At 56.9% G+C, this 24,814-nt stretch overlaps 1 protein-coding gene across 9 annotated transcripts in view; it reads left to right on the forward strand.

Moving 5' to 3' along the window:
- The window catches only part of LRCH3 (leucine rich repeats and calponin homology domain containing 3), a 77,038-nt gene extending 52,240 nt beyond the window's left edge, over positions 1 to 24,798 (forward strand). For 7 of the 9 annotated variants that reach the window (XM_075570933.1, XM_075570936.1, XM_075570934.1 and 4 more), the window contains 4 exons: positions 19 to 156; positions 300 to 377; positions 16,720 to 16,931; positions 20,344 to 20,474. In XM_075570933.1, the coding sequence (XP_075427048.1) occupies positions 19 to 156; positions 300 to 377; positions 16,720 to 16,920 (417 nt within the window). In that variant the 3' untranslated portion in view covers positions 16,921 to 16,931; positions 20,344 to 20,474. Of the gene's footprint in view, positions 1 to 18; positions 157 to 299; positions 378 to 16,719; positions 16,932 to 20,343 lie in introns of all 9 variants that reach the window. The other 2 variants (XM_075570937.1, XM_075570942.1) reach the window with 1 other exon arrangement.
- The last annotated feature ends 16 nt before the right edge of the window (positions 24,799 to 24,814 follow it).

The raw sequence follows: 24,814 nt of genomic DNA on the forward strand, positions 1-24,814 counted from the left end.
TTTATTTCATCCTTTTAGAATATCGAGTCACGGTTAAAGGTGTCCCTGCCCAACGACCTTGGGGCAGCGCTGACGGACGGGGTTGTCCTGTGTCATTTAGCCAATCATGTGCGGCCCAGATCTGTACCGAGTATCCACGTCCCCTCCCCAGCTGTTGTAAGTATGTAGCAGGGGTGTGCACTTCACAGTAGCTTCCCTCGCAGCTCGGTGTAACAAACACCATATATCCCACAAACGTGTAACATGCAAAACAGAATCTGCCGCCTCCTGCGTAACCGAGACCGCCTCTCCCCTCACAGCCTAAACTGACAATGGCGAAATGCAGACGGAACGTGGAAAACTTCCTCGACGCCTGCAGGAGGATCGGCGTCCCTCAGGTAACGGTCTCCATCCCAAACAGGTTTTACACCTAGCCTGGAATAATTCTGCAGGCTTTTCACCTGTTTTATTCCACGTAAACACCAGTTCCTGTCTTATTGTGGCTATGGCTGAGATTTTAGTCCGTGCGATGGCGCTTGCGTGCGACAAGAACAAAAGGCAGAATCCTTATGAGGTTGCCGCTAGTGCGCACGACGGAGCGCGACTGCCGGGTCACGTCAGTGTTTCAGCCAATCGCGGCAAAGCAACCTGGTGACGCATCCCCATCGCCTCCACAATCACTGGAAACTGAATTCACCCATCGCTCGGGCTAGAGGCCTACTCGACTGCATGTGCATGCGGGGACTAAAATCTCAGCCTAAGTCTTGTTAACGTGAAGGTTCCTTTTACTGGAGGCCACAGCTAGATTTAAGCTCTTACTCTCTCTGTCACTCTCTCTGTCACTCTCTCTGTCACTCTCTCTGTCAGTCTCTCTGTCAGTCTCTCTCTCTCTCTGTCAGTCTCTCTCTCTGTCAGTCTCTCTCTCTGTCAGTCTCTCTCTCTCTCTGTCTCTCTCTCTCTCTGTCTCTCTCTGTCTCTGTCTCTCTCTCTCTCTCTCTCTGTCTCTCTCTCTCTCTGTCTCTCTCTCTGTCTCTCTCTCTGTCTCTCTCTCTGTCTCTCTCTCATGTGCTCTGTGTACACTCTCTTCTGTATGAGGCTTCTAAAGACCGGTAACATGTAGTACGTGTGAAATATGCACTTTTGCCAAAAGCCTTATTTTACAGGGAAAAGTGCACATTTCACTCCTATTTCATATATAACCTGAAAGTCAGAATTTTCAGATATACAGCCAGAGCCATAGATAAAGGATGGATGACGTGGTCTCCTTCCCTCTCTTCCGTTGCTATTTGCACAAAAATTGTATAAACAGAGACGTGCACAAGAAATACCCATCGTAAAACTGTTTGTCATTAAGTGGCGTATATAAAAGGACACTGCTACTTTTAAACGTTCACATTTAAGCCTGGAGACAATGCCAGTCGTATATATCAGTGCTGCAGTCTCCGCCTTCTGGTCCTAATCCCAAATCCAGCTGCTTGTTATCCCAGCGGTGGGGAACATGCGCTGTGTGTGACCCTCTCCCTCCTGTCTCTGCTGCGTGTTATCCCAGCGGTGGGGAACATGCGCTGTGTGTGACCCTCTCCCTCCTGTCTGTGCTGCGTGTTATCCCAGCGGTGGGGAACATGCGCTGTGTGTGACCCTCTCCCTTCTGTCTCTGCTGCTTGTTATCCCAGCGGTGGGGAACATGCGCTGTGTGTGACCCCTCTCCCTCCTGTCTCTGCTGCTTGTTATCCCAGCGGTGGGGAACATGCGCTGTGTGGGACCCTCTCCCTCCTGTCTCTGCTGCTTGTTATCCCAGCGGTGGGGAACATGCGCTGTGTGTGACCCCTCTCCCTCCTGTCTCTGCTGCTTGTTATCCCAGCGGTGGGGAACATGCGCTGTGTGGGACCCTCTCCCTCCTGTCTCTGCTGCTTGTTATCCCAGCTGTGGGGAACATGCGCTGTGTGGGACCCTCTCCCTCCTGTCTCTGCTGCGTGTTATCCCAGCGGTGGGGAACATGCGCTGTGTGTGACCCCTCTCCCTCCTGTCTCTGCTGCTTGTTATCCCAGCGGTGGGGAACATGCGCTGTGTGGGACCCTCTCCCTCCTGTCTCTGCTGCTTGTTATCCCAGCGGTGGGGAACATGCGCTGTGTGGGACCCTCTCCCTCCTGTCTCTGCTGCGTGTTATCCCAGCGGTGGGGAACATGCGCTGTGTGTGACCCTCTCCCTCCTGTCTCTGCTGCGTGTTATCCCAGCGGTGGGGAACATGCGCTGTGTGTGACCCCTCTCCCTCCTGTCTCTGCGTGTTATCCCAGCGGTGGGGAACATGCGCTGTGTGTGACCCTCTCCCTCCTGTCTCTGCTGCGTGTTATCCCAGCGGTGGGGAACATGCGCTGTGTGTGACCCCTCTCCCTCCTGTCTCTGCGTGTTATCCCAGCGGTGGGGAACATGCGCTGTGTGTGACCCCTCTCCCTCCTGTCTCTGCTGCGTGTTATCCCAGCGGTGGGGAACATGCGCTGTGTGTGACCCCTCTCCCTCCTGTCTCTGCTGCGTGTTATCCCAGCGGTGGGGAACATGCGCTGTGTGTGACCCTCTCCCTCCTGTCTCTGCTGCGTGTTATCCCAGCGGTGGGGAACATGCGCTGTGTGTGACCCTCTCCCTCCTGTCTCTGCTGCGTGTTATCCCAGCGGTGGGGAACATGCGCTGTGTGTGACCCCTCTCCCTCCTGTCTCTGCGTGTTATCCCAGCGGTGGGGAACATGCGCTGTGTGTGACCCTCTCCCTCCTGTCTCTGCTGTGTGTTATCCCAGCGGTGGGGAACATGCGCTGTGTGTGACCCTCTCCCTCCGGTCTCTGCTGCTTGTTATCCCAGCGGTGGGGAACATGCGCTGTGTGGGACCCTCTCCCTCCTGTCTCTGCTGCGTGTTATCCCAGCGGTGGGGAACATGCGCTGTGTGGGACCCTCTCCCTCCTGTCTCTGCTGCGTGTTATCCCAGCGGTGGGGAACATGCGCTGTGTGTGACCCTCTCCCTCCTGTCTCTTCTGCGTGTTATCCCAGCGGTGGGGAACATGCGCTGTGTGTGACCCTCTCCCTCCTGTCTCTGCTGCGTGTTATCCCAGCGGTGGGGAACATGCGCTGTGTGGGACCCTCTCCCTCCTGTCTGTGCGTGTTATCCCAGCGGTGGGGAACATGCGCTGTGTGTGACCCCTCTCCCTCCTGTCTCTGCGTGTTATCCCAGCGGTGGGGAACATGCGCTGTGTGTGACCCTCTCCCTCCTGTCTCTGCTGCTTGTTATCCCAGCGGTGGGGAACATGCGCTGTGTGGGACCCTCTCCCTCCTGTCTCTGCTGCTTGTTATCCCAGCGGTGGGGAACATGCGCTGTGTGTGACCCCTCTCCCTCCTGTCTCTGCTGCGTGTTATCCCAGCGGTGGGGAACATGCGCTGTGTGTGACCCTCTCCCTCCTGTCTCTGCGTGTTATCCCAGCGGTGGGGAACATGCGCTGTGTGTGACCCCTCTCCCTCCTGTCTCTGCTGCTTGTTATCCCAGCGGTGGGGAACATGCGCTGTGTGGGACCCTCTCCCTCCTGTCTCTGCGTGTTATCCCAGGGGTGGGGAACATGCGCTGTGTGTGACCCTCTCCCTCCTGTCTCTGCTGCTTGTTATCCCAGCGGTGGGGAACATGCGCTGTGTGGGACCCTCTCCCTCCTGTCTCTGTGTGTTATCCCAGCGGTGGGGAACATGCGCTGTGTGGGACCCTCTCCCTCCTGTCTCTGCTTGTTATCCCAGCGGTGGGGAACATGCGCTGTGTGTGACCCTCTCCCTCCTGTCTCTGCTGCTTGTTATCCCAGCGGTGGGGAACATGCGCTGTGTGGGACCCTCTCCCTCCTGTCTCTGCGTGTTATCCCAGCGGTGGGGAACATGCGCTGTGTGGGACCCCTCTCCCTCCTGTCTCTGCGTGTTATCCCAGCGGTGGGGAACATGCGCTGTGTGTGACCCTCTCCCTCCTGTCTCTGCTGCGTGTTATCCCAGCGGTGGGGAACATGCACTGTGTGGGACCCTCTCCCTCCTGTCTCTGCTGCGTGTTATCCCAGCGGTGGGGAACATGCGCTGTGTGGGACCCTCTCCCTCCTGTCTCTGCTGCGTGTTATCCCAGCGGTGGGGAACATGCGCTGTGTGGGACCCTCTCCCTCCTGTCTCTGCTGCTTGTTATCCCAGCGGTGGGGAACATGCGCTGTGTGTGACCCTCTCCCTCCTGTCTCTGCTGCTTGTTATCCCAGCGGTGGGGAACATGCGCTGTGTGTGACCCCTCTCCCTCCTGTCTCTGCTGCGTGTTATCCCAGCGGTGGGGAACATGCGCTGTGTGTGACCCTCTCCCTCCTGTCTCTGCTGCTTGTTATCCCAGCGGTGGGGAACATGCGCTGTGTGGGACCCCTCTCCCTCCTGTCTCTGCTGCGTGTTATCCCAGCGGTGGGGAACATGCGCTGTGTGTGACCCCCTCCCCCCTGTCTCTGCTGCTTGTTATCCCAGCGGTGGGGAACATGCGCTGTGTGTGACCCCTCTCCCTCCTGTCTCTGCTGCGTGTTATCCCAGCGGTGGGGAACATGCGCTGTGTGGGACCCCTCTCCCTCCTGTCTCTGCGTGTTATCCCAGCGGTGGGGAACATGCGCTGTGTGGGACCCCTCTCCCTCCTGTCTCTGCGTGTTATCCCAGCGGTGGGGAACATGCGCTGTGTGTGACCCTCTCTCTCCTGTCTCTGCTGCGTGTTATCCCAGCGGTGGGGAACATGCGCTGTGTGTGACCCCTCTCCCTCCTGTCTCTGCGTGTTATCCCAGCGGTGGGGAACATGCGCTGTGTGTGACCCTCTCCCTCCTGTCTCTGCTGCTTGTTATCCCAGCGGTGGGGAACATGCGCTGTGTGTGACCCTCTCCCTCCTGTCTCTGCTGCGTGTTATCCCAGCGGTGGGGAACATGCGCTGTGTGGGACCCTCTCCCTCCTGTCTCTGCTGCGTGTTATCCCAGCGGTGGGGAACATGCGCTGTGTGTGACCCTCTCCCTCCTGTCTCTGCTGCTTGTTATCCCAGCGGTGGGGAACATGCGCTGTGTGGGACCCTCTCCCTCCTGTCTCTGCTGCGTGTTATCCCAGCGGTGGGGAACATGCGCTGTGTGTGACCCCTCTCCCTCCTGTCTCTGCTGCGTGTTATCCCAGCGGTGGGGAACATGCGCTGTGTGTGACCCTCTCCCTCCTGTCTCTGTGTGTTATCCCAGCGGTGGGGAACATGCGCTGTGTGTGACCCTCTCCCTCCTGTCTCTGCGTGTTATCCCAGCGGTGGGGAACATGCGCTGTGTGTGACCCTCTCCCTCCTGTCTCTGCTGCGTGTTATCCCAGCGGTGGGGAACATGCGCTGTGTGGGACCCTCTCCCTCCTGTCTCTGCGTGTTATCCCAGCGGTGGGGAACATGCGCTGTGTGGGACCCTCTCTCTCCTGTCTCTGCTGCTTGTTATCCCAGCGGTGGGGAACATGCGCTGTGTGTGACCCCTCTCCCTCCTGTCTCTGCGTGTTATCCCAGCGGTGGGGAACATGCGCTGTGTGGGACCCCTCTCCCTCCTGTCTCTGCGTGTTATCCCAGCGGTGGGGAACATGCGCTGTGTGTGACCCTCTCCCTCCTGTCTCTGCTGCGTGTTATCCCAGCGGTGGGGAACATGCGCTGTGTGTGACCCTCTCCCTCCTGTCTCTGCTGCTTGTTATCCCAGCGGTGGGGAACATGCGCTGTGTGTGACCCCTCTCCCTCCTGTCTCTGCGTGTTATCCCAGCGGTGGGGAACATGCGCTGTGTGTGACCCTCTCCCTCCTGTCTCTGCTGCGTGTTATCCCAGCGGTGGGGAACATGCGCTGTGTGGGACCCTCTCCCTCCTGTCTCTGTGTGTTATCCCAGCGGTGGGGAACATGCGCTGTGTGGGACCCCTCTCCCTCCTGTCTCTGCTGCTTGTTATCCCAGCGGTGGGGAACATGCGCTGTGTGAGACCCCTCTCCCTCCTGTCTCTGCGTGTTATCCCAGCGGTGGGGAACATGCGCTGTGTGTGACCCTCTCCCTCCTGTCTCTGCTGCTTGTTATCCCAGCGGTGGGGAACATGCGCTGTGTGTGACCCTCTCCCTCCTGTCTCTGCTGCTTGTTATCCCAGCGGTGGGGAACATGCGCTGTGTGTGACCCTCTCCCTCCTGTCTCTGCTGCTTGTTATCCCAGCGGTGGGGAACATGCGCTGTGTGTGACCCTCTCCCTCCTGTCTCTGCTGCTTGTTATCCCAGCGGTGGGGAACATGCGCTGTGTGAGACCCCTCTCCCTCCTGTCTCTGCTGCGTGTTATCCCAGCGGTGGGGAACATGCGCTGTGTGTGACCCCTCTCCCTCCTGTCTCTGCGTGTTATCCCAGCGGTGGGGAACATGCACTGTGTGTGACCCCTCTCCCTCCTGTCTCTGCTGCTTGTTATCCCAGCGGTGGGGAACATGCGCTGTGTGAGACCCCTCTCCCTCCTGTCTCTGCTGCGTGTTATCCCAGCGGTGGGGAACATGCGCTGTGTGTGACCCCTCTCCCTCCTGTCTCTGCGTGTTATCCCAGCGGTGGGGAACATGCGCTGTGTGTGACCCTCTCCCTCCTGTCTCTGCTTGTTATCCCAGCGGTGGGGAACATGCGCTGTGTGTGACCCTCTCCCTCCTGTCTCTGCTGCGTGTTATCCCAGCGGTGGGGAACATGCGCTGTGTGTGACCCCTCTCCCTCCTGTCTCTGCTGCGTGTTATCCCAGCGGTGGGGAACATGCGCTGTGTGGGACCCTCTCCCTCCTGTCTCTGCTGCTTGTTATCCCAGCGTTGGGGAACATGCGCTGTGTGGGACCCCTCTCCCTCCTGTCTCTGCTGCTTGTTATCCCAGCGGTGGGGAACATGCGCTGTGTGTGACCCTCTCCCTCCTGTCTCTGCTGCTTGTTATCCCAGCGGTGGGGAACATGCGCTGTGTGGGACCCTCTCCCTCCTGTCTCTGCTGCGTGTTATCCCAGCGGTGGGGAACATGCGCTGTGTGTGACCCCTCTCCCTCCTGTCTCTGCTGCGTGTTATCCCAGCGGTGGGGAACATGCGCTGTGTGTGACCCTCTCCCTCCTGTCTCTGCCGCTTGTTATCCCAGCGTTGGGGAACATGCGCTGTGTGTGACCCTCTCCCTCCTGTCTCTGCTGCTTGTTATCCCAGCGGTGGGGAACATGCGCTGTGTGGGACCCTCTCCCTCCTGTCTCTGCTGCGTGTTATCCCAGCGGTGGGGAACATGCGCTGTGTGTGACCCCTCTCCCTCCTGTCTCTGCTGCGTGTTATCCCAGCGGTGGGGAACATGCGCTGTGTGGGACCCTCTCCCTCCTGTCTCTGCTGCGTGTTATCCCAGCGGTGGGGAACATGCGCTGTGTGGGACCCTCTCCCTCCTGTCTCTGCTGCGTGTTATCCCAGCGGTGGGGAACATGCGCTGTGTGTGACCCTCTCCCTCCTGTCTCTGCTGCGTGTTATCCCAGCGGTGGGGAACATGCGCTGTGTGTGACCCTCTCCCTTCTGTCTCTGCGTGTTATTCCAGCGGTGGGGAACATGCGCTGTGTGTGACCCTCTCCCTCCTGTCTCTGCTGCTTGTTATCCCAGCGGTGGGGAACATGCGCTGTGTGTGACCCTCTCCCTCCTGTCTCTGCGTGTTATCCCAGCGGTTGGGAACATGCGCTGTGTGTGACCCTCTCTCTCCTGTCTCTGCGTGTTATCCCAGCGGTGGGGAACATGCGCTGTGTGTGACCCCTCTCCCTCCTGTCTCTGCTGCGTGTTATCCCAGCGGTGGGGAACATGCGCTGTGTGTGACCCCTCTCCCTCCTGTCTCTGCTGCGTGTTATCCCAGCGGTGGGGAACATGCGCTGTGTGGGACCCTCTCCCTCCTGTCTCTGCTGCGTGTTATCCCAGCGGTGGGGAACATGCGCTGTGTGTGACCCTCTCCCTCCTGTCTCTGCTGCGTGTTATCCCAGCGGTGGGGAACATGCGCTGTGTGTGACCCCTCTCCCTCCTGTCTCTGCTGCTTGTTATCCCAGCGGTGGGGAACATGCGCTGTGTGGGACCCTCTCCCTCCTGTCTCTGCTGCTTGTTATCCCAGCGGTGGGGAACATGCGCTGTGTGTGACCCTCTCCCTCCTGTCTGTGCTGCGTGTTATCCCAGCGGTGGGGAACATGCGCTGTGTGGGACCCTCTCCCTCCTGTCTCTGCGTGTTATCCCAGCGGTGGGGAACATGCGCTGTGTGGGACCCTCTCCCTCCTGTCTCTGCGTGATATCCCAGCGGTGGGGAACATGCGCTGTGTGGGACCCCTCTCCCTCCTGTCTCTGCTGCGTGTTATCCCAGCGGTGGGGAACATGCGCTGTGTGGGACCCTCTCCCTCCTGTCTCTGCTGCGTGTTATCCCAGCGGTGGGGAACATGCGCTGTGTGTGACCCTCTCCCTCCTGTCTCTGCTGCGTGTTATCCCAGCGGTGGGGAACATGCGCTGTGTGTGACCCCTCTCCCCCCTGTCTCTGCGTGTTATCCCAGCGGTGGGGAACATGCGCTGTGTGTGACCCTCTCCCTCCTGTCTCTGCTGCTTGTTATCCCAGCGGTGGGGAACATGCGCTGTGTGGGACCCTCTCCCTCCTGTCTCTGCTGCGTGTTATCCCAGCGGTGGGGAACATGCGCTGTGTGTGACCCTCTCCCTCCTGTCTCTGCTGCGTGTTATCCCAGCGGTGGGGAACATGCGCTGTGTGTGACCCTCTCCCTCCTGTCTCTGCTGCTTGTTATTCCAGCGGTGGGGAACATGCGCTGTGTGGGACCCTCTCCCTCCTGTCTCTGCTGCGTGTTATCCCAGCGGTGGGGAACATGCGCTGTGTGTGACCCTCTCCCTCCTGTCTCTGCTGCGTGTTATCCCAGCGGTGGGGAACATGCGCTGTGTGTGACCCCTCTCCCTCCTGTCTCTGCTGCTTGTTATCCCAGCGGTGGGGAACATGCGCTGTGTGGGACCCTCTCCCTCCTGTCTCTGCCGCTTGTTATCCCAGCGGTGGGGAACATGCGCTGTGTGTGACCCCTCTCCCTCCGGTCTCTGCTGCGTGTTATCCCAGCGGTGGGGAACATGCGCTGTGTGTGACCCTCTCCCTCCTGTCTGTGCTGCGTGTTATCCCAGCGGTGGGGAACATGCGCTGTGTGTGACCCCTCTCCCTCCTGTCTCTGCGTGTTATCCCAGCGGTGGGGAACATGCGCTGTGTGTGACCCCTCTCCCTCCTGTCTCTGCGTGTTATCCCAGCGGTGGGGAACATGCGCTGTGTGTGACCCTCTCCCTCCTGTCTCTGCGTGTTATCCCAGCGGTGGGGAACATGCGCTGTGTGTGACCCTCTCCCTCCTGTCTCTGCTGCTTGTTATCCCAGCGGTGGGGAACATGCGCTGTGTGGGACCCTCTCCCTCCTGTCTCTGCTGCGTGTTATCCCAGCGGTGGGGAACATGCGCTGTGTGGGACCCCTCTCCCTCCTGTCTCTGCTGCTTGTTATCCCAGCGGTGGGGAACATGCGCTGTGTGGGACCCTCTCCCTCCTGTCTCTGCTGCTTGTTATCCCAGCGTTGGGGAACATGCGCTGTGTGTGACCCCTCTCCCTCCTGTCTCTGCTGCTTGTTATCCCAGCGGTGGGGAACATGCGCTGTGTGTGACCCCTCTCCCTCCTGTCTCTGCGTGTTATCCCAGCGGTGGGGAACATGCGCTGTGTGTGACCCCTCTCCCTCCTGTCTCTGCTGCGTTTTATCCCAGCGGTGGGGAACATGCGCTGTGTGTGACCCCTCTCCCTCCTGTCTCTGCTGCGTGTTATCCCAGCGGTGGGGAACATGCGCTGTGTGGGACCCTCTCTCTCCTGTCTCTGCTGCGTGTTATCCCAGCGGTGGGGAACATGCGCTGTGTGGGACCCTCTCCCTCCTGTCTCTGCTGCGTGTTATCCCAGCGGTGGGGAACATGCGCTGTGTGGGACCCTCTCCCTCCTGTCTCTGCTGCGTGTTATCCCAGCGGTGGGGAACATGCGCTGTGTGGGACCCTCTCCCTCCTGTCTCTGCGTGTTATCCCAGCGGTGGGGAACATGCGCTGTGTGTGACCCTCTCCCTCCTGTCTCTGCTGCGTGTTATCCCAGCGGTGGGGAACATGCGCTGTGTGGGACCCTCTCCCTCCTGTCTCTGCGTGTTATCCCAGCGGTGGGGAACATGCGCTGTGTGGGACCCTCTCCCTCCTGTCTCTGCTGCGTGTTATCCCAGCGGTGGGGAACATGCGCTGTGTGTGACCCTCTCCCTCCTGTCTCTGCTGCTTGTTATCCCAGCGGTGGGGAACATGCGCTGTGTGTGACCCCTCTCCCTCCTGTCTCTGCGTGTTATCCCAGCGGTGGGGAACATGCGCTGTGTGTGACCCTCTCCCTCCTGTCTCTGCTGCTTGTTATCCCAGCGGTGGGGAACATGCGCTGTGTGGGACCCTCTCCCTCCTGTCTGTGCTGCGTGTTATCCCAGCGGTGGGGAACATGCGCTGTGTGTGACCCCTCTCCCTCCTGTCTCTGCTGCGTGTTATCCCAGCGGTGGGGAACATGCGCTGTGTGTGACCCTCTCCCTCCTGTCTCTGCGTGTTATCCCAGCGGTGGGGAACATGCGCTGTGTGTGACCCTCTCCCTCCTGTCTCTGCTGCGTGTTATCCCAGCGGTGGGGAACATGCGCTGTGTGTGACCCTCTCCCTCCTGTCTCTGCTTGTTATCCCAGCGGTGGGGAACATGCGCTGTGTGTGACCCTCTCCCTCCTGTCTCTGCTGCGTGTTATCCCAGCGGTGGGGAACATGCGCTGTGTGTGACCCCTCTCCCTCCTGTCTCTGCTGCGTGTTATCCCAGCGGTGGGGAACATGCGCTGTGTGTGACCCCTCTCCCTCCTGTCTCTGCGTGTTATCCCAGCGGTGGGGAACATGCGCTGTGTGTGACCCCTCTCCCTCCTGTCTCTGCTGCGTGTTATCCCAGCGGTGGGGAACATGCGCTGTGTGTGACGCCTCTCCCTCCTGTCTCTGCTGCGTGTTATCCCAGCGGTGGGGAACATGCGCTGTGTGTGACCCCTCTCCCTCCTGTCTCTGCTGCTTGTTATCCCAGCGGTGGGGAACATGCGCTGTGTGTGACCCCTCTCCCTCCTGTCTCTGCTTGTTATCCCAGCGGTGGGGAACATGCGCTGTGTGTGACCCTCTCCCTCCTGTCTCTGCTGCTTGTTATCCCAGCGGTGGGGAACATGCGCTGTGTGTGACCCCTCTCCCTCCTGTCTCTGCGTGTTATCCCAGCGGTGGGGAACATGCGCTGTGTGTGACCCTCTCCCTCCTGTCTCTGCGTGTTATCCCAGCGGTGGGGAACATGCGCTGTGTGTGACCCTCTCCCTCCTGTCTGTGCTGCGTGTTATCCCAGCGGTGGGGAACATGCGCTGTGTGGGACCCTCTCCCTCCTGTCTCTGCGTGTTATCCCAGCGGTGGGGAACATGCGCTGTGTGGGACCCTCTCCCTCCTGTCTCTGCGTGTTATCCCAGCGGTGGGGAACATGCGCTGTGTGGGACCCCTCTCCCTCCTGTCTCTGCTGCGTGTTATCCCAGCGGTGGGGAACATGCGCTGTGTGGGACCCTCTCCCTCCTGTCTCTGCTGCGTGTTATCCCAGCGGTGGGGAACATGCGCTGTGTGTGACCCTCTCCCTCCTGTCTCTGCTGCGTGTTATCCCAGCGGTGGGGAACATGCGCTGTGTGTGACCCCTCTCCCCCCTGTCTCTGCGTGTTATCCCAGCGGTGGGGAACATGCGCTGTGTGTGACCCTCTCCCTCCTGTCTCTGCTGCTTGTTATCCCAGCGGTGGGGAACATGCGCTGTGTGGGACCCTCTCCCTCCTGTCTCTGCTGCGTGTTATCCCAGCGGTGGGGAACATGCGCTGTGTGTGACCCTCTCCCTCCTGTCTCTGCTGCGTGTTATCCCAGCGGTGGGGAACATGCGCTGTGTGTGACCCTCTCCCTCCTGTCTCTGCTGCTTGTTATTCCAGCGGTGGGGAACATGCGCTGTGTGGGACCCTCTCCCTCCTGTCTCTGCTGCGTGTTATCCCAGCGGTGGGGAACATGCGCTGTGTGGGACCCTCTCCCTCCTGTCTCTGCTGCGTGTTATCCCAGCGGTGGGGAACATGCGCTGTGTGTGACCCTCTCCCTCCTGTCTCTGCTGCTTGTTATCCCAGCGGTGGGGAACATGCGCTGTGTGTGACCCTCTCCCTCCTGTCTCTGCTGCTTGTTATCCCAGCGGTGGGGAACATGCGCTGTGTGGGACCCTCTCCCTCCTGTCTCTGCCGCTTGTTATCCCAGCGGTGGGGAACATGCGCTGTGTGTGACCCCTCTCCCTCCGGTCTCTGCTGCGTGTTATCCCAGCGGTGGGGAACATGCGCTGTGTGTGACCCTCTCCCTCCTGTCTGTGCTGCGTGTTATCCCAGCGGTGGGGAACATGCGCTGTGTGGGACCCTCTCCCTCCTGTCTCTGCTGCTTGTTATCCCAGCGGTGGGGAACATGCGCTGTGTGTGACCCCTCTCCCTCCTGTCTCTGCTGCGTGTTATCCCAGCGGTGGGGAACATGCGCTGTGTGGGACCCCTCTCCCTCCTGTCTCTGCTGCTTGTTATCCCAGCGGTGGGGAACATGCGCTGTGTGGGACCCTCTCCCTCCTGTCTCTGCTGCTTGTTATCCCAGCGTTGGGGAACATGCGCTGTGTGTGACCCCTCTCCCTCCTGTCTCTGCTGCTTGTTATCCCAGCGGTGGGGAACATGCGCTGTGTGTGACCCCTCTCTCTCCTGTCTCTGCTGCGTGTTATCCCAGCGGTGGGGAACATGCGCTGTGTGGGACCCTCTCCCTCCTGTCTCTGCTGCGTGTTATCCCAGCGGTGGGGAACATGCGCTGTGTGGGACCCCTCTCCCTCCTGTCTCTGCTGCGTGTTATCCCAGCGGTGGGGAACATGCGCTGTGTGGGACCCTCTCCCTCCTGTCTCTGCGTGTTATCCCAGCGGTGGGGAACATGCGCTGTGTGTGACCCTCTCCCTCCTGTCTCTGCTGCGTGTTATCCCAGCGGTGGGGAACATGCGCTGTGTGGGACCCTCTCCCTCCTGTCTCTGCGTGTTATCCCAGCGGTGGGGAACATGCGCTGTGTGGGACCCTCTCCCTCCTGTCTCTGCTGCGTGTTATCCCAGCGGTGGGGAACATGCGCTGTGTGTGACCCTCTCCCTCCTGTCTCTGCTGCTTGTTATCCCAGCGGTGGGGAACATGCGCTGTGTGTGACCCCTCTCCCTCCTGTCTCTGCGTGTTATCCCAGCGGTGGGGAACATGCGCTGTGTGTGACCCTCTCCCTCCTGTCTCTGCGTGTTATCCCAGCGGTGGGGAACATGCGCTGTGTGGGACCCTCTCCCTCCTGTCTGTGCTGCGTGTTATCCCAGCGGTGGGGAACATGCGCTGTGTGTGACCCCTCTCCCTCCTGTCTCTGCTGCGTGTTATCCCAGCGGTGGGGAACATGCGCTGTGTGTGACCCTCTCCCTCCTGTCTCTGCGTGTTATCCCAGCGGTGGGGAACATGCGCTGTGTGTGACCCTCTCCCTCCTGTCTCTGCTGCGTGTTATCCCAGCGGTGGGGAACATGCGCTGTGTGTGACCCTCTCCCTCCTGTCTCTGCTTGTTATCCCAGCGGTGGGGAACATGCGCTGTGTGTGACCCTCTCCCTCCTGTCTCTGCTGCGTGTTATCCCAGCGGTGGGGAACATGCGCTGTGTGTGACCCCTCTCCCTCCTGTCTCTGCTGCGTGTTATCCCAGCGGTGGGGAACATGCGCTGTGTGTGACCCCTCTCCCTCCTGTCTCTGCGTGTTATCCCAGCGGTGGGGAACATGCGCTGTGTGGGACCCTCTCCCTCCTGTCTCTGCTGCGTGTTATCCCAGCGGTGGGGAACATGCGCTGTGTGTGACCCCTCTCCCTCCTGTCTCTGCTGCTTGTTATCCCAGCGGTGGGGAACATGCGCTGTGTGTGACCCCTCTCCCTCCTGTCTCTGCTGCTTGTTATCCCAGCGGTGGGGAACATGCGCTGTGTGGGACCCTCTCCCTCCTGTCTCTGCTGCGTGTTATCCCAGCGGTGGGGAACATGCGCTGTGTGTGACCCTCTCCCTCCTGTCTCTGCTGCGTGTTATCCCAGCGGTGGGGAACATGCGCTGTGTGTGACCCCTCTCCCTCCTGTCTCTGCTGCGTGTTATCCCAGCGGTGGGGAACATGCGCTGTGTGTGACCCCTCTCCCTCCTGTCTCTGCTGCGTGTTATCCCAGCGGTGGGGAACATGCGCTGTGTGTGACCCCTCTCCCTCCTGTCTCTGCGTGTTATCCCAGCGGTGGGGAACATGCGCTGTGTGGGACCCTCTCCCTCCTGTCTCTGCTGCGTGTTATCCCAGCGGTGGGGAACATGCGCTGTGTGTGACCCTCTCCCTCCTGTCTCTGCGTGTTATCCCAGCGGTGGGGAACATGCGCTGTGTGTGACCCTCTCCCTCCTGTCTCTGCTGCGTGTTATCCCAGCGGTGGGGAACATGCGCTGTGTGTGACCCCTCTCCCTCCTGTCTGTGCTGCGTGTTATCCCAGCGGTGGGGAACATGCGCTGTGTGTGACCCTCTCCCTCCTGTCTGTGCTGCGTGTTATCCCAGCGGTGGGGAACATGCGCTGTGTGTGACCCCTCTCCCTCCTGTCTCTGCTGCGTGTTATCCCAGCGGTGGGGAACATGCGCTGTGTGTGACCCCTCTCCCTCCTGTCTGTGCTGCGTGTTATCCCAGCGGTGGGGAACATGCGCTGTGTGTGACCCTCTCCCTCCTGTCTGTGCTGCGTGTTATCCCAGCGGTGGGGAACATGCGGTGTGTGTGACCCCTCTCCCTCCTGTCTGTGCTGCGTGTTATCCCAGCGGTGGGGAACATGCGCTGTGTGTGACCCCTCTCCCTCCTGTCTCTGCTGCTCGTTATCCCAGCGGTGGGGAACATGCGCTGTGTGTGACCCCTCTCCCTCCTGTCTGTGCTGCGTGTTATCCCAGCGGTGGGGAACATGCGCTGTGTGTGACCCTCTCCCTCCTGTCTCTGCTGCGTGTTATCCCAGCGGTGGGGAACATGCGCTGTGTGGGACCCTCTCCCTCCTGTCTCTGCTGCGTGTTATCCCAGCGGTGGGGAACATGCGCTGTGTGTGACCCTCTCCCTCCTGTCTCTGCTGCGTGTTATCCCAGCGGTGGGGAACATGCGCTGTGTGGGACCCCTCTCCCTCCTGTCTCTGCGTGTTATCCCAGCGGTGGGGAACATGCGCTGTGTGTGACCCTCTCCCTCCTGTCTCTGCTGCGTGTTATCCCAGCGGTGGGGAACATGCGCTGTGTGTGACCCCTCTCCCTCCTGTCTGTGCTGCGTGTTATCCCAGCGGTGGGGAACATGCGCTGTGTGTGACCCCTCTCCCTCCTGTCTGTGCTGCGTGTTATCCCAGCGGTGGGGAACATGCGCTGTGTGTGACCCCTCTCCCTCCTGTCTGTGCTGCGTGTTATCCCAGCGGTGGGGAACATGCGCTGTGTGTGACCCTCTCCCTCCTGTCTCTGCTGCGTGTTATCCCAGCGGTGGGGAACATGCGCTGTGTGTGACCCTCTCCCTCCTGTCTCTGCTGCGTGTTATCCCAGCGGTGGGGAACATGCGCTGTGTGGGACCCCTCTCCCTCCTGTCTCTGCTGCGTGTTATCCCAGCGGTGGGGAACATGCGCTGTGTGAGACCCCTCTCCCTCCTGTCTCTGCGTGTTATCCCAGCGGTGGGGAACATGCGCTGTGTGTGACCCTCTCCCTCCTGTCTCTGCGTGTTATCCCAGCGGTGGGGAACATGCGCTGTGTGGGACCCCTCTCCCTCCTGTCTCTGCTGCGTGTTATCCCAGCGGTGGGGAACATGCGCTGTGTGAGACCCCTCTCCCTCCTGTCTCTGCGTGTTATCCCAGCGGTGGGGAACATGCGCTGTGTGTGACCCTCTCCCTCCTGTCTCTGCGTGTTATCCCAGCGGTGGGGAACATGCGCTGTGTGGGACCCTCTCCCTCCTGTCTCTGCTGCTTGTTATCCCAGCGGTGGGGAACATGCGCTGTGTGTGACCCCTCTCCCTCCTGTCTGTGCTGCGTGTTATCCCAGCGGTGGGGAACATGCGCTGTGTGTGACCCCTCTCCCTCCTGTCTCTGCTGCGTGTTATCCCAGCGGTGGGGAACATGCGCTGTGTGTGACCCCTCTCCCTCCTGTCTCTGCTGCTTGTTATCCCAGCGGTGGGGAACATGCGCTGTGTGTGACCCCTCTCCCTCCTGTCTCTGCTGCTTGTTATCCCAGCGGTGGGGAACATGCGCTGTGTGTGACCCCTCTCCCTCCTGTCTCTGCTGCTTGTTATCCCAGCGGTGGGGAACATGCGCTGTGTGTGACCCTCTCCCTCCTGTCTCTGCTGCGTGTTATCCCAGCGGTGGGGAACATGCGCTGTGTGTGACCCTCTCCCTCCTGTCTCTGCTGCTTGTTATTCCAGCGGTGGGGAACATGCGCTGTGTGGGACCCTCTCCCTCCTGTCTCTGCTGCTTGGTTCTAGTAACTGCAGTGATATAACTCTAACTGCATGGCCATGTTTGCATGACTGACTCTGCGTTTCTGTTTTTCCCTTCCTGCTCGCCCCCTCTCGACAGGACAAAGTTTGTCTCCCTTCAGACATTCTCCAGCTAAAGCACAGCAGCCTTACAGGGACTCTGGAAAGCCTCCTCTCCTATGGAGAAAGCTCACCCGCTGCTCCCTCTCACCTCCTGGGTTTCGGGGTGTTTTACTGCACCCTCATGCTTCTCCTCTTCCTGCTCTATCGCTGGGTTCTTGCCTCCTGGACACAGGCGTGACACGGCGGGGGGTACGGCTTTTACTAACTTTATCAGGGGGGGGGGGTGTGACCTTCCGCAAACACTCTCCTATAAAGCACAATCCTAGTGTTAATTCTCCGCTGTGACAAGCGCGACCTCAACAGCTGCAACCAGGGACAGAGAGGAGAGGTCACTGAGACTGCTCAGTACGTCATTTCATTCATTGCTGCAGAGACTAAAGGAATCAGATTTCTAACCATTACTTGGTAACCAGGCATATAAGCCCCCCATATTTCTCTCACCCCCCCCCCCCCATCCCGTTCCAGTAATTTTCACACTTCTGTCGTACAAGAGTAAATGGCAGTGACATGTCGCAAGCAGATGAGCGAGTGCTCGAAAACCCTCCGGGGAAAGATCTCCCCACATCGCAGATATATCCAAAGAGTGGAGGAGCACAGAGAGAGCTGCAGATAGGAGATAATTGTGGGGAGACGTCACACCTCTGCAGAGGCCCTGCTGTCTGCACGGGCATGCTGTGCCTTTATACCAGGGGTGGGCAACTCCAGTCCTCAAGGGCCACCGTCTGCTTCTGAGGCTATCCCTGCTTCAGCACAGGTGGATCAGTCTTCGACTGCTGCACTACAGGTTGCTGAATCACTGGCTGTCTTTGACTGCTTCAGCACAGGTGGGTCAGTCTTTGATTGAGCCACCTCTGCTGAAGCAGGGTTAGCCTGCAAACCTGACCTGTTGGTGGGCTTTGAGGACTGGTGTTGCCCACCCCTGCTTTATACCTATGCCAACGCTGCCTCTTGGTTTATACAGATGTAGCAGAGGTTATTGCACTCGCCATCGCATGATAACGCGCTCCCGCACGTTTTGTGCACCTTTTCCACAGAGCCATTCAAGTACACAGCGTTGCACGATTTGCGCTCTCACGATTTGCGCTCTCACGATTTGCGCTCTCACGATTTGCGCTCTCACGATTTGCCCTCTCGTGCCGTTCATCGCTTTATCATGCGATAACAGAGGTTATAGCACCTGCTGCATCTGTAGGTCTCTCCTTCCTGACCCTAATTACCTTTGATATTATAAGATTCTGTCCTTCCTTGACCAAGTTGGGTTTGGTGCTATTCTGAGAATCAAATAGGACTAAACTAGTCTGACCCTCCAATACAGCAGTGAGACTGTCCCATTTCCTCCTGAGTTTGTATCCCTTGTTGGTGCATAATGTTCCAGGAATTAACTGTGATAACCCATTTAGTGCTGATGGGGCCTTGTTTCTTAATGCACTGCAGGCCTTTACATCACCAAAGAGGTTAACGATGCATCGTAACACTGTAATAAACCAGTGTCACCCCACAGTGCCTTCCCTCTCTGTGACCTTAAAGCGAAGTACTTCCATATAACATGGCTGGGTGCTGTTAAGGGTATTCAGAGGAAGATACCTTGCACACGATTCACCCAGGGGATGTACAAGAGGACACTCACAAAGTGTGTAGCCACATTAACACATGTTGTGCGGACATTTGATCACCATGTGAGTTTTTCTAGATGTTGTTCACAAGTTCCGACAGTGGCGAGTTTCTTGTTTAAACAGGAGGTTTGAATCACATCTACAGCGATATCACAAGCTGCACCGAACCTACACATTTCCAGGGCGGGACATTAGATAAGATACGTTTCTTTGTGTAAATTGGGCGGGTGTTTTATTGTAGATTTTTATTCTGCCTCTTTAATGAATTGGAAAGGATGTGTTTGTGATCCCTGGTAACATAGAGCAAATCTCACATGGGGATACTGTGTATCAAATGGTCATATCAATGTGACGTTTTAAGTGGTTTTAGTAAATGATGGCGTCTGAGTCCTCTGAATAAGAGTGAGTTTTGTGCAAAGTATTTCTCTGACGCCCGCCCAGCAGTGTTTGACGTTAGTTGCCCTGACAGGAGCTCACAATAACTGCCCATTTTAAATGTCCTTCAAACTGCTAAAACCGTTGTCATGAGATGAAACGGCAGCCGCTGCGCCTCCATGTACAGGGAGCCCGGAGCATGGAGAGCTGGTTAGGCTGTGGCGTGGCGGCAGAGGGTCACCGCGTGTCTGCCTTGGCAAGGCCGGCCTCACCTCTCCCAGCGGTGTAGTCCAAGCTCCGTTGTTTTGAGTTTCTGAATATTTCTTCTTTGCCGTTTAAAGATGGAAAAACAATCCATGTTTGGGTTGGTTTCTGGGAAGGCAAACTCCTAATCTGTGCTTTGTGTTCAGGACCGGGCCGCCCCCTATATACTGTTACAGGTCATTAACACACTGACACAAAACCCTTTTTCTCCTGAAACACGTATTGAATTAAACCGCAGTATAACTGACTGGAGCTAAATCCGTGTCTGTTCCCACTAGCGCTGATTGATTGGGTTCATAGCCACATTTCTAAACATGAGTTTCTGTGCCTTACCCCACCGGACTGTTAATCCCACTCACCGGCTCTAGCAGGGACTATTATAGCACCAGGGTAAAAGATTAACCCTGAAAGATAATGCAAGATATGGCAGAGCGTTAAGTAGGAAGTAACTGAAGCAGTTAATACAAAGCTCTCGTGTCAATGCCGACATGTAACACTCCCTGCCCTGCGTCTGTTACACCAACTGCACTTTGTTTTATTCTTCTGAATTGTTGTAAATAAATTTTGCTACAGATGTCACATGCGGCATCTTAAGCCATGTGTCTCTGCTGTGTGTGTGTGTGTGTGTGTGTGCGTGCGTGCCTGCCTGCCTGCCTGCCTGCCTGCTGTGTGTGTGCGCGCCGACTGTGTGTGTGTGTGTGTGTGTGTGCGTGCCGACTGTGTGTATGTGTGCCTGCTGTATGCGTGTGCCTGCCTGCTGTGTCTGGTTCTTTCTCTCTCATGCTGTCCTGGGATTCATTTGACTTCCTCCTGCACCCAAGCACACCTGCAGCTGTCTGTCTGTCTCCTCCTGTGGGACCCAGATTTAGGGTGTGTGTCATACTGTCTACCATCAAACTATTTATCTTCTGCTTCCATGTCACCTGCCGCGACCCCCTTACCTGCCGCGACCCCCTTACCTGCCGCGACCCCCTTACCTGCCGCGACCCCCTTACCTGCCGCGACCCCCTTACCTGCCGTGACCCCCTTACCTGCCGTGACCCCCTTACCTGCTGCGACCCCGTCAGACACTAAAGGAGAGGAAAGACTCCCCGTCCTTAATGCTTTACCTGGCAAGAGGGCCCCGCTCAGGAAGCTAAAGGGTTAATTTGCTCCTGGTTACTGCGTTGGGTCGGTTTCATCCTTTGCATATATTTTGTTTTAACATCTCATTGTCACTTATTATTTGTTTTCTTTGTTTGAGTTTATTCCGTTTTTCCGTTGATTTCTTCATCCTCATTTCATTTATTTTCTGTTCTTTTGTTCTTTTGTTCCGGTTCCCCTTCCCTCCCCCCGTTCGTCCCGTGTAGGACCTTCTGTGTCGGCCTCCCCACATCCTGGAAGAATCCGGTCTGGCGGAAGTGGCGGGAACCGTACAGGCCCTGTTGGATCTGGCCCCGCCAAAGAACCAATCTCCTTCCACCGCGTGACACCCCACCCCCCCTCTCTCTCGCAGAGAGCGCTGGTCCCAGGATCCAGACCATGCGCAGACATCCTGCCTCTCGCCATCATCGCACGCAGTGCGGAGGGACGCTGGGCTCCAGCGCACGTGGGGATCACACTTTAACGCTCCACTTTGTCCGCACCCGTTTTTAGTTTATTTTTAAGGACTTAACTCTTTGGCGTCCTGTCTCTCCTCGTAACAGAAAGTCCTAAGCACTTTGAAAACCCCAAAAAGGTTTGCGCCTCGGGATCTGCAGTGTCGTAGCCCTCTCCAGCGCACGAAGTGTTAACGGACACATACAGAAGATGCAATAAGTGATGATTTGAGGCGGAGGAGGGGTGGGGTGTGAGCCTCTGGAAAGGGACTTTTAGTTCTGTTTTTAATGCTTCAGCTCACTCCCCATCACCGCGGGGGATGGGGCATCTTCGTGTCTGTGTATAAAGCAGCCGTACAGATCAGAGTGCACTGATCACCCTACCCCTCCAGCTCTGCAATCCCAGAGCTGGTTCTGGACACACAACCTTGAGGCCGCACCCGGGTAAATAGTCCTGCATCCTTCCCTGGTCCCGGGATCCCTGTCTGTGACATTACTGCTCCTCGGCTTCCAGGCCAGAGAGCAAGCGCACGCATTGCAGGGCGACCCGGGCCACGAGAGGGGGGGCGGGTTACGTGGAATAGGGGGAGGTGGGGAGGGCTTGCATATCACTGACACTGTTACACACACACCACACACACGTTGCAGCCTCCCCTCGGGGTTGAAGGGCGCGAGTCGTGTGCCGGGTTTTCAGGACGAGTGGGGGTCGTTTTTAGCGTTGTTTTTATTTATGATTTTATTTATTTTTGTTCTGATCTCTTTAAGCTTTAGGGCGTCCTGTGTCTGCTAAGTGCAAACACGGCTGCAGCAAGTACATGGTCTTACCTTTCAGAGCTCCGCGTGGGGGCTGCCAGAGTGTGCTGTGAATCCTAACCTCACTGAGCACAGCACTTTAACACCTTCTCTGCCAAAGACCTGCTCCATGTAGTTTCCTTTCTTGCTGCCAGAGGGAACAGCCAGGCCCTGCTGGGTGATGGATCTATAACACGGGCGGCCAACTCCAGTCCTCAAGGGCCACCAACTGGTCAGAATTTCAGGATATCCCTGCTTCAGCACAGGTGACTCAATCAGTGGCTTAGTCAATGACAGCCACCTGTGCTGAAGCAGGGATATTTTTAAAACCTGACCTGTTGATGGCCCTTGAGGACTGGAGTTTGCCGCCCCCGATCTATAAGATGCAGAGCACTAGTGTGTGACACATTATCTGGAGCGAACCCCTAAATACTTTCATTCTGAGAAGGAGAAAGCAGGTTATGTATGTGATGTGACTTGGAGGAAGTGAGTGTAAGCGAAGAGCAGAGGAAATCTCCGGAACAAAGACAGAATCGTTTGGTGATTACCATGAACGTGAGATGCTGCCGCAGGCGCGCGTCGCAGGCGCACATCATGTGAGAGGGCTACAAGTGTTTCCAGTCTTGAGGCTATGTTGCATTTTAACATCTTTACTGCGGTCTGAATTTCAGGTCCCTCTGGCACATAAGGGGTTAAACAGGAGCCATACAATAGCAGAGAGGACTGTTCATGTATCTGTACAATGCACACCTAGGCGGCTTTAGTATATACAGTCGTTGGTGAAATATACACATTGTGATTATGGGGCCCGCACACACACACACAAGGCTCTCTGAGAGGTAACTCCCAGGAATGAAAGCAGCCACTGCCCATCCTTGCCCCAGATCCAGGAGACTTTCTGTACTTTGTACGAACCAGATGGTTCCCCGAATCTGAACCGCTGCACACACATCTCTGGGGTCCCAACCGATGGCCGAGATTAGTTACTTTTGCCAGAATGGGCAAGGCAAACAGATGGCTGTGGGGGTCCCTGTTGGCCACCGGAGTGAGGCAGAGCCCTGGGGCCATCTTGTTTTCTCCCATACAAGAATTCTTGTAAGGTATTTTAGGAAGTGAAATCTTTGTTGGAGTGCCACAGTTCAGCTCCAGGGGACCGTTTAAAATAAGGTAAATGTGTATCAATGTTTTAACTTTTTTAACGGATCATTTAGAAGCGCTATATTTGAGGTGTTTCTTTCGCTGCCCGCTGCCCCAGGCCCCCCTCGCCCCCCCAATGTGCTGCCTGAGGAGTCCCCACCAGCGTGCAGCCAGAGGGCCCCTCCCCCAGCGTGCTGCCCTCGGGTGCCCCCCCCAGCACGATGCCCGAGGGCGCCTCCCCCCTCCCCCCCAGCACGATGCCCGCCTTGCCCTCTCCCCCCCCCCAGCACGATGCCTTGCTACAAACCCCTGTTCAGTGTTAGGGGAAAGGCTCCGGTTTTTTAGATAGATTTGGGATATGGATAGAATTGCTTCTTATATCCTCTGCGGACTTTAAACACTTACAGAGCAGGGTGTCGCAGATCTCTCCGGCGGCAATCCGATAATATGGATCTTATTTTAACGTATGTGCCGGTGTGGGGATTGTGTCTGATAACACAACCTCCTAGCTTCCTACCTGACAGAATATCATTCACACCAGTGCTGGGGGGGAATGTTTAACCCTGTCTGACCAGGTTTATAATCTTAATATCCAAATATGAAATAAGATATATAATCATGTACGCTGGGTGCAAAAGGGTTTAAACATTTCACAGAGCAGCGCAAGCCGCTGAAGCAGACACCTAATCACTGACAGAGCGACCAGGACATTACAGCTGATATGAGACGTAGCTGACAGGCGTGTGGGATGATCACGCTAATAAATGGAGTAGCCATTAGGAGGAGGACTGTACATCAAACTGCACGTGGCTCTTGCTTTGGAGATACAAGCATCTTTCCCCTCTTTTCTCTATAGACAATAGTATATATATATTATTTTTTTATGTCTCCGCACTTGGGGGTAAAATTAACACCCCTGCCCGGGTGAAACTAAATAGTTTGGTTTGTAATTTGAAGTGAGCTTTCTTACAAGAAGTGACGTCTTCCTTGATGTAATGTGCGCTGTAGCAGCCTGCATGGTATTGCTAGGCTGTGTGTATCTTCCATGCGCAGCAATGCGTTGCAGGCGCCGCTAACGGCGAAAGGAGTCAAACCGCGTGCAACGTAAAGGCTGCCCCTTTCACCCATTACACACATTAAAGGTGCACTCCCACTTACTAGGTGCAAATATATATAATTTGTACAGAATTGCGTTTTGCTTTCATTCTCCTCACATTGTACTGTGAAACCAGGCAGTTTTCTTAATTGACGAAATAACGATGTAATATATTTGTTAACTTTTTTTTTTTTTTTTAATGACCGTTGTAAATTTTCTACAAACTGCTTGCGAGCCCGGGCCCGATCACTGCAGATTTCGATTTACTGCAAAATAGAGTAAATCACAAAAGCAGCGTCTATTGTATATTCTGTATATAAAAAAAACAATCTTCCGCCTGGTTTTTCAACGTACAGTGTGCCTGAAAACCATTGAAGCGTGTACTGCAGGGGTTCTGCCCTCCAGGCTGCAAGGCCTTCCTAACAGGTCAGGGTTTCAGGATATCCCTGCTTCAGCCCAGCTGGTGCAGTGTAAGGCCTTGACCCCGCTGCCTACTACAGCGTCCGCTGTGGCGAACGCTGCACGGACGAGAGCCCTCCCCTCAATGGGGCCGGGGCCGCAGCGCTGGGGCGCGAGGTGCTGCTGCTCAATAGAATTGAGAGCAGGACTCGCGTCGAGCGATGCGGCACGCCCCCCGGCGGTTCAGCCAATGAGGGCGAACCTGCCGGGTGATGTCATGGCCGTGCCCCCACCACGCCCCCCTCCTGTCTCTTCCTGCAGTGAGCTGCAGTCCAGGTAATCGGCTGCACGCGCCGCCAATCTCGCGGGCGCGCGTTGCAGCGGAGATATCGGGGCCTTAGCCAAAGACTGAGCCGCCTGTGCTGAAGCAGGGATATCCTGAAAAACCTGACCTGTTAGGGGGGTCTTGAGGACTGGAGTTAAGAAACCCCTAATATACTGATTTCTAAAGGGAAAAAAAATTGTGATGAATGTTCATTTGAATTCCCGGATATGTTTAGTGAGACTGCACTTTTAAATATAAAGCTTAAGTCAGATCATCTTCACTCTAAACATTGATCGCGGAATGACCTTTGCTGCAGTGCCTTGGATACGTTTCATGGGATAAAGGGGACCTTCCTACATCACTGCAGGAAGGAAGATTGTGACCCCCTGATAGCCCAATAATGAGGGTCCTGATTTTAGGGATGTCCCTACTGTTACTGAATTACAAACATGGATATTATATTAAAGACTAAAACAAGGCGTTTCTTATGCATG

This window comes from Ascaphus truei, chromosome 14 (genome assembly GCF_040206685.1).
Source record: "Ascaphus truei isolate aAscTru1 chromosome 14, aAscTru1.hap1, whole genome shotgun sequence".
Taxonomy (NCBI): Eukaryota; Metazoa; Chordata; class Amphibia; order Anura; family Ascaphidae; genus Ascaphus; species Ascaphus truei.